This window comes from Geospiza fortis, unplaced genomic scaffold (genome assembly GCF_000277835.1).
Source record: "Geospiza fortis unplaced genomic scaffold, GeoFor_1.0 scaffold171, whole genome shotgun sequence".
NCBI classification, from domain to species: domain Eukaryota; kingdom Metazoa; phylum Chordata; class Aves; order Passeriformes; family Thraupidae; genus Geospiza; species Geospiza fortis.
Window position 1 is genome coordinate 7,297,256 of NW_005054313.1, and position 14,317 is coordinate 7,311,572.

A 14,317-nucleotide genomic window follows, 5' to 3' on the forward strand; every position below is an offset into this window, starting at 1 on the left:
AAACATGCGAGGCAGTCTGAGAAGTGGAGAAGGGATGCCACAGCACAAATAGCAAGGAGTGAACTGCACATTGCTAGAAGTATCTCTTCATCATATCCCATGGATGATTTTGTTTTTCAAGCTTTTACATCAGCTTTTATCTTATGCCAGTGATTTAAAGAAACACTAAGGAAGCACTGCACATTTGTATGGAAAACCTGCCCTAAGTATCAAGTGTACTGTTATTTTTAGTAATCAGGCATATCGTTTCCAAATAGGAAAAAACTTGTATCTTTTTCACGTGACAAGTATATTTGGAATACTCAGTAACTTAAATCAGTTAACCCAAATTTACTGGGTTAATACATCATGACTTAAATTGCTTATAGCAGTATCAAGCAGGAAACAACATTATTTAAAAAATTAATTAAGTACCTGTAACCAGTATTTCAACTGGTATCTTACTTGGCCCCAGTTTACTGCCATTGAAAGAGCCTCATGAAATTATACTCCTCCTATAGAACAACTTATGATTTCTTTTTACTAGTGTAAGTTGGTATTACACTCATAGAGAAGGAATTTGCCAATAGTTCTAACACCTATTTGTTAATTGCAAATATCTCCAAACTGCAGCATAGTTTTGTACAATCAAAGTCTTAGACCCTTTCTGGCTGTTGACCAGATCAAGAAATCTGATATCTGATGATGAGATGCTTCACCTTGTACTGAGCAAAGAGAAATGAATGAGAAGTTCATTTGTGTAACTTTTGTTCCATATCCACATTTACTCCAGATATTTGCATTAAGTTGCATTTCTTATGGTAGACTGGCAGAAAGAGTTAAGACTTCATGCAAACCTTGCTGCAAACATTATTTTCTAATTGATAATAAATGGGTACTGAAAGCTGTGAGACTAAAGCCCTGTTTGGCTGGTTTTTGTAAGGTATATTTCACTATATTTCACTAAGATGCTGCTAGATGTATGGACTTTAATATTTGTTCTTTGTTTTTCCAGGTAGGATCCAGTGCTTTGCTGGTGCGGTGCACATAGCTCTTCCCAAATCAGTGGGATAATTCCTGTGTTTACAGCTAAATTGTGCTTAAAAGCTTCAATGCTTCAAGATGGTTAAGATGTGTTAAGGCCCAGAGGTCTCAGGCCCACTGAGAACTGGGTGCCTGGTGCTGTGACCAGGAGGGACCCTCGCAGAGTGCTGTGCTGGAATTCCTTAAAAATCCAACAAGTGGGAAATGATGAGTGTGAGGAGCAGACTGCAGAACTGGACATTCAGTGGCTGTGCAGGACTTTGAATGCAGAAGTCCCTACAATGACCCCCAGCTCCTATACTGTGCTTTTTACTTATAGCCATGTAAGAACCTAAACAAGGAGGTAGGTATGGTTATCTCTCTTACATATAGGGAAACTGAGTCATTACTCATGGGAATAACTTGTCCAGAGTCAACAGGATCAGAGACTGAGCAAGGAATTCAATTCAGACCTTCTGAATTCCTGTCTGGTGTCACTGCTGCTCAGCAACCCAGCTTCTCTTAAAACTGTTTTTTTTCTAATTTGTAGTTTCTGAAGCCACGCTATAAATAGAACACACACACTGTGACAATGTTTGCTCTCTGCTTTCAGGCAGTGCTTTCATACATTTCTAAAGCACAAACATGCTTTGCATTTTGAGATCTCAGAGGGTAGCCCTATTGCTCCTTCATTATCGATATTTGACTTTTGTATTTCCATAGCCCCATCTTTCCCAGATTGCACAGGATTTCATCAGCAGTTGTAAGCTTCTTTTCATATAATACCAGCCTTATTTTGCAGTGAGGATTTTAGGTTCCCAAGGAGATCAGGCTCAGGCCATACTACTTCTCTTTTCACTTAAAAATGTTTTTTTGTTTTATGGAGGGGAGATTAGTTGGATTTGATTGAGGCTAATATATTTTTAATTAATTTCTGTCAGTGGACAAAGCTGTTGAGTCAGGTACTGGTCTCAGAGTAAGACACTAAAATATCTTTCTGAAGCTATTTAATAGACCTAGTCTGCTGCAATGTCTGTCACAGTCTGTCTGGCTGTGTCTAAATATTAAAACCAGAATTTATATTCTTACTACAGAAGAATTTATTTACAACATAAAGCGTGGTCATTTAGATTTGAAGACAAATTAATACAAGACTCAATTTTGGTAAACTATGCTGATGTCACACATTTTATTTAGGTTTCTGATTGCCAATGCTTTTATGAGAAAAACATCTTACCCCTAATAATCTGCTGAATTGAAACACTTGCATTTGATTCTCCAGTCAATATTTTCTTAAGTTTTATGATCATCCTGTAGACCTTATTTTATTATTAATTGATTAATGATGTCAGAGACCAGGAGAAAATTGGGGACAAGACTTTGTTAACCTCTGCCCTGCCAAACCAGTTATGTGGGTCAACAGCAGATTTCAGTTTCAAGGCTGTCAACCTTGTCTTTTCAAGAGTATAGTTTTCACTGTAAAAAGCTTTTTAGCAGTTTTTAGTCTTCATTCTTTTGTATTAATTTTTATTTGCATTTATTGCATTAGCAATATTTGGATGCCAAGATCACCAGTGTCAGCATAATATTACACTTAACTTAAAGGTGCACTGAAAGCAAAAGCTTTAAGTAATTTCAGTACCAGATATAAGCTATTCAATAATTCAATTTGTACTTTTTCAACAGACATAAATTATTGACCAGAGAATGGCCCACCGAAGCCCGATCTTCCCAACTCTTGCCCCTTCTGAAAGGTACAGTCTGGAATATAAAACCAAAAATCTTTATGATGCAAAGTATTATATATCTCTTAATTGCTTGTATAGAGTAATGCTGTGACCTGGGACTTTGGCATTAGTGTGCAATGCAAAGTGAAATATCATAGACATTCAAATCATAGCCCAAATCACAAGGCCTTACTCAGCTTTTACTTAGCCATTTCCCAAAGAAATTCAATAGCTTAAATCTCACTGACTAGAAGTCCAAGAACACTTTAGCCAGTGTTCAAATAGCATGGAATGAGTTGTGGAAACACAGAGCCAAAAGTGACCTTTGTTGGAATCCTCATATATCTCTATCAATAAGTCCTCTCTTTCAGCCTAGGTGGAGAAAACTCTATGGTACATTCTTACAGGGCAAAGCCCTGGGGATTTCCTTGAAGGGTTCAAAGGATTCCACAACCATGGTCAAACTGAACTGCTAATTTGGCTCATTAACAGGAAACAACATGAGAATACACAGTAAATAAGAGTTCCTAGAAAAAATATCTCCTTTTCTAAAGTGGGATTGAACTTGTATCGTCTACTTATGCTTCTGAAAATGTTGTTACTCTTTACAGAACATAGTGGCAGGAAAAGGTTGCATGCATTAACAGCTTCATTTTATTACTTTCAGCACCCATGAGCTCCACTGCTTTCCATGGGAGCTATGCAATGCAAAAATTCAGATAATTATTCAAGGTGCCTGAATGTAAGCTATTTTGGGAGGAAATTTAACTTCTAAGACTAGGAGAAGCTTGTTATAAATTTGGTCTCACCTCAGTTTCTATGCCCACATATGCTCCTGTCCAGTTTGCAGGGGAACAAGCTTCTGTATGGTATTACAGGCTAGCTATAGAGACAGAAAAGGGATTGACACAAGCTATTCCTTTTCAATTCTGATCTGGTTTCATTTAATTTACAATACCTACCTTCAACTGTTACAGTTTTGATTAAGCCTGAAAACTATAAAAACAAATAACATTACTTTTGAAACTCAGTAGAAGGGTTTGAATTTGGATTCTTAATCAAATTATACTTCTGATTTGTAACTACTTTTGGATATCAAATTATAGTTCTGATTTGTAACTACTTTTATTATGCTAATGTCCTTTCCTTAAGACCCCACACTTTTGTAAGCTTCCTTAAAGACCATGAAAAAAACCTGACCTGCCTTTGCACAAGACACACGGTAGCCAACACAACACCCACTTATTTGTAGCAGTGGGAATTCTGGGTGTATTTTGGGGCTTCTCCCCAGCACTGCCAGTACTCAGACAGTGTTGCACTGTCTCCAGTGCAAAGGCACTGCAGAGTTTTGTGTGAGAAGTTAACAAGGTGTGGATATTGTTCCCCCAGACGGGTCCGGAACATCCCGCTGCACAGCCAGGCACTGACAGCGGTGCCGCTGGCATCCGCCAGCCTGGTGGATCAGCTGGAGGACAGAATCCTGAGCCATGAGAAAACAACAGCAGCTCTTGTGGAACACGCTTTTCGCATTAAGGAGGACATTGTTTCCACGCTGCACAGAATGCAGAACAAAGGGGGGGGTGACCGGTTGGCAAGGCAACTCCTGGAGGAGCACATCCGAAACATTACTGCGATAGTGAGGCAGCTCAACCGGGACATCGAGGTATGGCAAGAATGTTACGCAGCACTAACACCATCTCAGCTACTTACTGCTTCTCATTTCCTAACCAAGTTTACCACGGGATAAGTAAAGGTCAGACAAGGTCTGAAGACCCTGTAAGCTTATAAATTGTTTTTACAACTTGAAAAGTGTTTGCAAATTACATAATTCTTTCGGTGCCTATGAAAATAGCACAGGATATTAGCATATAAACACAGGAGCCTTTGTGGTTCTAATAAGCTTGCTTTCAAAAGCTGCACTGGAAAATCTTGAAAAAATGAATTAATGTGACACTAATACCCAGCTCAACTTCAGTCCAAAGGCTGTGCTGTATAAACAGTAGGAAATGCCTTCACTCTATAATAAACTTTCTTTCCCTTCCGACTCACTGACGACACGAAGTAACCAAACCCAAGTGCTCATTTTTATGACCTAATCCTAGGCAGACACATGACTTCATGTCTGACCTCTGCTGCAGTGAACAACAGGGGTGTGGTGAGGAAAATGAAAGGAGAAAAAAAAATTAAGTCTCCATTTTCACTGTCAAATTATACTTTATATATATTATGGTAGTTGTGTGCAGATTGGGCACTAATAATAAGAAATAATAGAATACCTAGAGGTGTCTGGTTTAGTACATTACAAGACAAAGGTTTGAATAAAGTAATAATAAAATGGCACCTGAGGATACTGAATTACTGAAAAATAATGAGTGACATTTAAAGTGTACATTAAATGTGCCATACTGAGTTTTTATTTGCATATGAATGTTCTGTAGATGCTGCAGGAACAGATACGTGTCAGAGACAATCTCAGCTATGGAACAAATTCTACCCTGAAGAGTCTTGAAATGCGGCAGCTTTCTGGCCTAGGAGATCTTCGGGGAAGAGTTGCAAGGTAAAAGTTCCCATGGAACTGTGTTTTGGGGGCTAGCTAATCTTGTTTTAATCTGGAAGTTTTAATGATAATAGGTTGAATTCAACTTTGGCAAAAGTCCAAGGATAATTTTGCTCTGCATTTTCAAGAAAATGAATAATAATACTTTGCATTCCAGTATTACATATTAAATTTGACAGTATCACCCTTAATTCCTAAAATTCCTGAAATTAGTTCTAAATAAATTATTTCAAATTCCCAGGGAAACTGGATTTGGTTCAGCTCTTAAAAAGTACTGTGGTTAGACTCGTGTCTTTGAAACCCGTTAATTAGCACAATTATAAAGGCAGCACGGAACAATCTGCACTTGTGAAGAACAAAACAGTTGCACATTTTTGCATATATTTTAGAAGTAGAAATCTGCACATTCAGTTAGCGGTTAGCCATATTAAATCCCACATGGGCTACATGACACATAAGGAAGAGAAGACTGTACAGTAACAGAGGTTTTCAGGCTGCCTGAAGCTCCTGGTTACAATTCTGTGGCCACACAAGCTTCAGTTGTGCCATCAATGACAAATTTACAAACCCCAGCACAACAACATTTGCTTAGTGCCTGGAAAGTTGAACACGAAAGACAGAGGATGTGTACAGCTCCAGGGAAATGACATAACCTGGCCTACAGCTGCTTGGGTAATAACATTGGTGGAGTTATACTTGTCCTGAATTTGACCTGTTGTCTATATTGTGCAGATAATTTTGCTTCCTTTTCTGCATGTCACTTGATTTAGTGATAACCTTCAACAGCATATAGAAATAATCAGAGAGGGATTTTCATTGAACTAAGGTTTTCTTATAAATTACTCAACTGTCTGAAGCTTCCACTGTAACTTTCATAACCCATTTTATAGAAAATACTTCAGAGGTCTCAAAAAGAATTAAACAGTTAGTAAGTTATGCACTATCCTTTAGCAAACACAAATGAACTAGTTTATTTTTTTCAAATCAGGAAATTGACGGAAAAACCTATAGAGAGATACACAAGCACATATTCATCCTGCTGAGAAGTCCCCCAAAATGTACATGCTTAGATCTTCCTGCTTCTTTCTATAAAAATACTTTGAGATCATGCTACATCCTGAGAGGGGTTCTGTGTGGAGCAGCACTGTTACTGACAGCTTGGGGGGCAAAATGTGGTGCTCCTGCCCTCAGCCAGGGAAGTCAAGAGAAGAAATTTGTGCTGGCATGGGTGTCACTGCAGGGCCAGGACAGTGACCTTGGTGTCGGGGGGTGGGGATGGGCACAGGCTGTGCCAGGGCTTCTTCCTTTATTTCCTTAGGGCACCACACTTGTGCTGTGCCCAGGTTGCAATTTATCTGCAAATGGAATGAGATTATACCCATGTGCCTTATGTCAGACTGTGTGACGAATGCAGGTTATTTGTATTTGTTCCCATAAGATAATCAGTTTATTGCCCTTTAACTGCTACCTTCCATACTGCATTCTATGCTTCTATTCAGCATGTTCTCTGAAAAAATTTTTTTTAAATCCCTGAATGAGGGAAAAAAAATCTTCGCTTTATGAGGAAGCAATTTAAAGCAGTGGTCCATGAGAGAAAGCCATTTGCCTTTATTTGCAGATATATTCTACTTTGAAATTAGTGTTCCAGTGAATAATGATTATAGCACTAGCTGGAGATTATGCCAAGACAGTGGTTTGTTGTGCCTTTGGCACAACACAGAGACTTCCCCTGAGATAAACCCCTTCTGATGACTTTAGCCAATGTTCCTTATATGAAATACACTTTACTCTAGTTCTGCTGGTTTCCAGATGAGTTCAGAGTGAAACAATAGAAACATGATCAAGTTACTGTGGGTTACCAACTTCCTGTGCATCAACTTTCAGCCACAGCAAAGGTCCATTGAGAGGCTCAGGCTGCAGTAGCTCTGAGTGCTGTGCTTGCTCCAGGCTGGCAGCATGCAGAAGGACAGTGGGAATCACTGTTTATTTAGTGTTCAGACAGTAAACAGTAAATTTACTGTTTAGACAGTAAATCCCAAAGCATGGGCCCCTTGTCATGTAATAACTTTAGTGTCCATCTTAGGATTCTGGCCAAATTTCAGTTCCAGTAATTTCATGCATACTAAACATCCTATCCAAGTTCCATATTGGAGAGAGGGGAGTTTATTTCCTAACACCAACTGTTCTGTAACATGTCAATGTATCATCAAACAACTGTTTCATTATTTCTTGAGGGCTGGTGCTGTTAATGATGGGAACAAGGGATCCCTACATGCACATGCACTTCTGGAGCACAGCCCCAAACCACACTCCCCACTGCTCTGCAGGAGTGAGATTCCAACATACCTCGCTCACATCACAGAATCAACCAATATTGCTATCAGAAGGTGACAGACTACACGTTACAGCGCACGTCTCTGGATGTTTTCTCAATAAGCACAGTTTACTGATGAATTTGTAAAGTGTTATCACAGTCCTGAATTATTGCTAAAAATCAACATTATTATTAACTTTAAGAAAAAAATACGTCTATAAAATTCAGCAATGCATTAGCAGAAAACTAGATTGATGCCAGTAGATCATATTCTCCAGCCTCTTGTCTCTTATGTTATCAATTTTATATTATACAGATTTACCAATTCTTTTTCTAGTGATAACAGATCATAAAATTCATTGGTACCTTATCATTTATTTAGAGAATTACTTGTGGATAATGAACATTTGTCTGGAAAGTCTAAATCCAGCAGCCTGGTTGGAATGATAACAGCAGCTTCATAAAAGCTTCCTGAGAGCTGAAACATCCAGAGAAATGACAACTATGTGTTCAGATTGAACCTACTTTGCATATATAGATGACTTTTTATCTACATTATAGAACTGATTCATTTCAGACAACCTGGGCTCATTACACGTAGGCAGATTTTCCTGCTGCACAGATTGAGCCTGATGCATCTGGGCTGCACCTCACTGACAATCTCCCCAGGAGCAGTAAATGTGCTGCTCTCTGGCCCTTGCTGAGTGGGAGGTGGCACCATGAGGGCAGCTCTGGGCTCCCTGCCCCAGGCCAGCACAATCCACCAGCTCTGCTGCTCTTGCCCAGTGCCCCACTGAGCATTTCAACTTGCTTTTCACTCCCTGTTCTCCAGCTACTCGTTTTTCACTGAAACACTGGCATTTTAATTGAAACCTCTCTGTTATAATAGACCAGGAACATGAAAAGCTCTCTCCATACCATGACAGCATTTGCATATAGCAGCAGCTGCAGAGTACTGGCACTTTCTCTATGCCCCAGTGATATTGAATGGAGCAACTCCTTGTCTTTTGATTTCTTTGAGGCTGAATGGTAATATTTTCTTCCAGGTCAAACCCAATCATGTTCATGAGTGTGTACAACAGATATAGAAGATAAACCAAAAATAATCTGATCTGTGCATACCAGGCAGACATTAAATTCACCTTGTCAGAATATTAATGTTTCAGTTACCATGGAACTACATGAATCCTTTGACCACATAACTGAATTCCATGAAGAAGAGAGATGCTCTGTGATTAAACCCAAACCACTAATTTACTTTAAAAACATTCACAGGTGCTTGCTGATTAAATTTGCTTCAGTAGTTTCAAGGCTGTTGCCATTTTCTGCCATGCCTCAGAGAAAAAAAACTAACCATTTTTTAGAGCCCATGACCTTTTGGTGACTTGATGCAAGATGATTCCATTTGTCTGATTCTCTCTGATTGTAACAACATGGAGAGATTTGGCTTCTTTTGTCTTTCTTTAGAAACTGCCTGATTGTGAGCCCTGCAAGCTTTTCACTGCTATGTAAACCCTAGCCAGGCTTCCTGCAGATATTACCAACAGGTCTCACAATGCTGAACTAATACACTAGAAATTAATTTCCTCAAGTTTTATAATGCCTATGTGCTATTTTACATTACTGATTATTTTCATATTGAAACTGTACCATAATAATAAGCAGATGCTCCTTTTGTCATTTTAGCTGTGACTTTCCCTTCATGTTTAATGATAATGGCAATTCCTCTAACTGAGGTGATGAAAATGCATGTTGAAATGAAAGCTTTCAAACTGAAATGTGACTAAAAAATGACAAAGTATGTCATTGGTTTAGATAATGACTTAACATGCTTCAGCTTGTTCTATTTTACTGCCTTTTTCTCCCTCAAATTGTAACTGCTGTCTGCTCCTCATCAGTTTCCTATATCAAATTTGGTAACACTGATGATTACATATTTCTCTTAGCAAAAAAAAAAAAATATATGTGAGTCATATTTCACAGAGGTCTTACTCCTGAAATCACAGTACTCATATTTTTACAGCTCAGTTAATTCTCTTGCTGCATTACTGTAGATGAAATCCACCTGATCAAATTATTTTTAAAATCTGGTAGAAAACACACGTTCAATAGCATAATTATCCTGAAAATGCTACAACATCAAGAAGTGTTCCAATGTGACAAAAGGAAACAATAATTATTATGTTCCAAGACTTCATTTTACAGCCTTTTCTGAGACAAAATTGCCATTGCTTTCAATGACTATTTATTTATTCACCTAAATAAAGACTAAGAACCATAAAATTTGCCCCATATTGTTAACCACACATATTAGCTGTGTACTACTATTTCACAAATAAAAATGCAAAGCTACAATAATGAAGAAATAATCCTCAGTTATTTAGGCTACTAATCATGTAGGGGGACACACACACACCTTATCAGATATCTTCTGGAGCATTACAAAAAGACATGGAAATGAAATTCTGCATCTTTGCATTTCTGGTGTGATTTCCCTGAGTGATAACACAGCCCACCCATATCATGTCAGTGCCAAGAACAATGGAATTTGTTTATCAGACTGTTTGACCTTCAGACCTATTTGGGAGCACTTCTCTGAACACTAGGAGATGTATTACCCTTTTACAGTCCCAAAGACATTGCTTCCCTAGCCAGCCAGGAACTCCACAGAAATGGCCAGTATGAAATGGGTAATTTTAAAAGCCTGGAACCTTATATTCTATTTGGCTGGTGCTTTGGTTTTTTTTATCTATTCAAACAGGTGTGATGCTGGGTTAGCCAGGCTGTCTGCAGAGCATAAAATTACATATGAAAGACTTCAGAGCCTAAGCAAAGACCAACACACCTCCAAGCTGATCTTAGAATCTAAAATCAAAGAGGCAGAAATACAGGTATGGTATTTAGACCAAGGCAATCCCTGTACAGGTAAGAGTTCTAGTCTAATTCACACAGACTCCATGACTGTTAATTATTATCCTGGGAGGTCACAGATTTCCAAATGGAGAGGTGTATCAGCTCACAGCTCACAGCTTACATTGAACATTGTACCTAGGTTCATTCCTTATTACATTGAACATTGTACCTAGGTTCATTACTGTACTGCTCTAGCTGGAAAAGGTCCTTCATTTCTTCCTGCAGCATCTGTGTAGAAGGGATTAGTATGTGAAGGTGCATGCTCAACAATACTACAACAATGCAAGCCTCTGTGGCTTTTGCTGTATGTTTTGGCCTTCCCGGGATGATCCTATATGTATTTGAACACAATTTTTGAAGTTCTGCAAAACACAACTGGCTTTGGGTTCTGTGAATTCATTAATCTGTCTCTCAGGTTTCTCTTCCATTGGGTTTGAGAATAGAAGTGAGCACCAGATACAAGCAGAGATACTTGGAGATATGAAGAATCCTTTTCCTTAATATCACATCTCAAGGCCTTCTAATTGCCTTAGTCAACAAAAATATTTTACATCTTCCTTTTGTGGTGGGTTAAAAAAGGCTAAAATGCACTTTGCCTTTCTCAGAAGCCTCAGTGCAGCATATTAGCATGCCAGGAGCATGTTGTCATGCATCTTGTAGGGAACTAGAGCAGTATGCTTTGAGAAAGTGGGATAGTTGTTTTGGTGACAAATATTCTCTTGTAGTTATGACTTCTCCCCAGTTAAACCCAGCACTTTTCTCACTGCAGTGGCCCTTACAGACAAAGTGATGGAGCACATCCCTCAGTATTGCTGGAGTGCTTGGGCACTTGTTTATTCTGATTATGTGGCAACTTGGAGATGTACGGATCATGCAAATTCAGCTGTATAAAGGCAGGGCCAGGCAGAGATTTTCAAGGAGAAACTATTCACATTATTTAAGGAAAAAAAATTTACAGTTTTCAAAATGCTGATACTTTCATATTGAGAGATAGTATATTTTCATGATAAAGTAAAATATGCAAATTCAATAATTTTTGAAATGTTAGCAAAAGTGAGCTCTCTGTTAGACCTCTACTGTTATGAAAATGTCCCAAATGAAACTGTGATGAAATGCTGTTGAAAATTCTGAATTTTGTTTCAGATTTCTCATCTGCTGAGCAGAGTAGAGCAATCAATAATGCAACAAGAAGCAAAGCTGAAGATTGCCTACAAAGAGAGCAACCAACAGCTGCAAGTCCTGGACACAAAGTAAGTGCCTGGGAAGCCTTGCTGCTGCCATGCACCTTGAGAGCAGGGCTTCTGTTTTCCCAGTCTGGCCTCAGTTTTCCCAGTCTGACTGGTATAATCTTCAGGCCTATAAAAGCAGGAACCGCTATGAATATGTGTGTTTGCTCCACAGATATTACAAAAGCTGACTGTCAAGAGGTCAAGAGGGACTTGCTTTCACCAAGAATTCTGCCCCTAATGGGGTTAGGCAATTCCAAAAAGTTGATTAAGTTCCTAGTTATCAGGCAGAACTTCTATTAAAGGACACAACTAAGGGTTTTTGTCAGAGTGGCCTGGTGCCCTTCTGTAAGAGCTGTCTGAAGCAATAAATGCTGGAGATGGCTGTCCAGAGCAGAGGAAAAAGTTCAACTGAAGCAAGCAGGAAGTCACAGCACTCACAGAGTGCTATTGCTTTAAACTGGCTTCAAACATGAATATAACTGAAATACCTAAATGATTTGTGATTAGATACTCTGTACTACCAGACATTACATGGGGTCATTATATTCAGTTCAGATGTTAACTCCTCTCCAGGCATTTCACTCAGTAGCAGTACTGGTGTAAGCCATCCACATCCCCATTTCTTACTGCTTATCACCATCCTCATGCAATACAGGTTTCATGTATTCACTGGAGAAAAGAAACAGTTTCACTGGCACAATTGGTTGGAGTAAAGTTGAGGTGTGTATAGGCAATGTAAGTGGAGCTACAGGAACCAGCATTGTCACCAGAATAAGTGGCTACCAAACCTTTGCTCAGATTTGATACATATGGACATAAAATTTATAATCTGAATTGATAACCAGATTCTGTTTTCAATGTCACAAAGAATTTTCATCTACTATGATTCAAATTTTGTAACGTGTTTCATATAAATTTGCCGTGAACTTCTACCTTTATTTTCGAAACCAATGTTACCACATGCAGTTTAATAGCCTCAAAATTCAAAGGCTCACCTTAATCTGGTGTGAAGAATGTATTAAATTGCCATTTTGTGTTTTTCTGAACACATTCATAAAAAAGTCACTGTACAATGACCAGTTCTCCTTTGTATCTGCTAATTTCTGTTGTGCTCCTAGATTAAAAGATGCTGTTGAGGAGCTCAGCAATCAGATTTTGTCTGCACGGAGCTGGTTGGAACAGGAACATGGCAGGACTGAAAAAGAGCTTGTGCAAAAAATCGACCAACTCTCACTGACTTTTAAGGAAAGCACTGTAAGTTTCATTCAAATGTCCTGTAATACTTCTCAGGAAGCATTCAAAAGCATTATAAATAACTCAGATGATATAACTGAGATATTACTTGAGTGAGATTTTCAGATAGCCTCAGAATATGCCAAAGTCTCTTCATTAACATCAACCTACAACTTGAGAACCTTTAAATGAATCTGATCTGTCCTAAATAGATCAGTATTTTAACCTACACTAATCAAGTAATTTGAAATGATTTTATGAAAAACTGTAATGCCTTACATTTTGAATTCCACATAAAAGATGATAAATCAGTATCTATTTCATATTTTTAAAAGGCCACTGTTATTCCACATGCAGAATAAATAATTAAAATTATGTTTCCTGGCTCTAGGAAATGAGTGAGAGAGGTATTGAGATGAAATTCAACCAAATGGCAGAGAAAATTGAGAGAATAGAAGAAATGCAGAAGATAACCATGGAGGCACACGAAGCAAAACAGACCGAAGAAAAGATAAATATTCGCATTGTCAAACTTCAAAATGAGATAAATGAAGATATAAAAGAAATGAAAGCTGAAGTCAATGCTGGTAGGACCATATTTATCCAGTTCTTCATTCTGAATTGTGGTGACAGTGATCCACTCATAGTAATATGCAAAATGTCTTTGTTGTATCAAAGTAGCTTAAATACTTTTGGGGCAGATGTAATGGCTCCACCTGTGGCATTAAGAGGGACTTTCACTAAGTGTGAAAAGCAGAGCAATAAGGGGTGACATCCAGCTTAGAAATGCTCTCCCCAGAGCAGGCACAGCCATAGCTGGGCTGCCATCAGGGCATTTCTGCCTTCAGTACAGCTACACTCCATTTCCTTCAGAACTTTTGCTGAGTTCCTAGTGCAAAGCAGAACATTATGCAAGTGCATTCTGCTGGCAGTGATGTGATATTTTCTCCTCATGATGAACTAATGTCATTCTCACCTGCAATAGGGTTTGCAGCTATCTACGAGAGCATTGGGTCTCTACGGCAAGTTCTAGAAGCAAAAATGAAGCTGGACAGAGATGAACTCCAGAAGGAGATCCACCAAATGAAGCAGGAGGTTCTAAGATGGGGAGAAGCTGGACCATGACTGCAAGGTTTTGTCTGAGAGATTAGTGTTTACCTGGCTAGCTAGGCAGACTCTAGTGTTGTTCCAGTCTGTAATGCCAATTACCTGCATGTACCAAATAACATGCTGCTGCTGCTGCTGCTGCTGCACAGGTGCTTGCTCACAGCAGTAAATACAAGCTGTTCTTGGATATCTGGCAATGAGCCTGTGGAGCTGAGGTGCTGCTTTGCCACTGCAC

General features: G+C 38.8%; 1 protein-coding gene across 1 annotated transcript in view; it reads left to right on the forward strand.

Annotated features, from left to right (window-relative positions):
- The first annotated feature begins 1,035 nt into the window (after positions 1–1,035).
- The window catches only part of FAM81A (family with sequence similarity 81 member A), a 17,211-nt gene continuing 3,929 nt past the window's right edge, over positions 1,036–14,317 (forward strand). Inside the window, exons 1-9 of the mRNA XM_005419680.2 lie at positions 1,036–1,366; positions 2,689–2,756; positions 4,119–4,392; positions 5,168–5,286; positions 10,362–10,491; positions 11,657–11,763; positions 12,861–12,996; positions 13,367–13,562; positions 13,961–14,107. Coding sequence (XP_005419737.1) covers positions 2,710–2,756; positions 4,119–4,392; positions 5,168–5,286; positions 10,362–10,491; positions 11,657–11,763; positions 12,861–12,996; positions 13,367–13,562; positions 13,961–14,100 — 1,149 coding nt within the window. The 5' untranslated portion in view covers positions 1,036–1,366; positions 2,689–2,709 and the 3' untranslated portion in view covers positions 14,101–14,107. The remainder of the gene's footprint in view (positions 1,367–2,688; positions 2,757–4,118; positions 4,393–5,167; positions 5,287–10,361; positions 10,492–11,656; positions 11,764–12,860; positions 12,997–13,366; positions 13,563–13,960; positions 14,108–14,317) is intronic.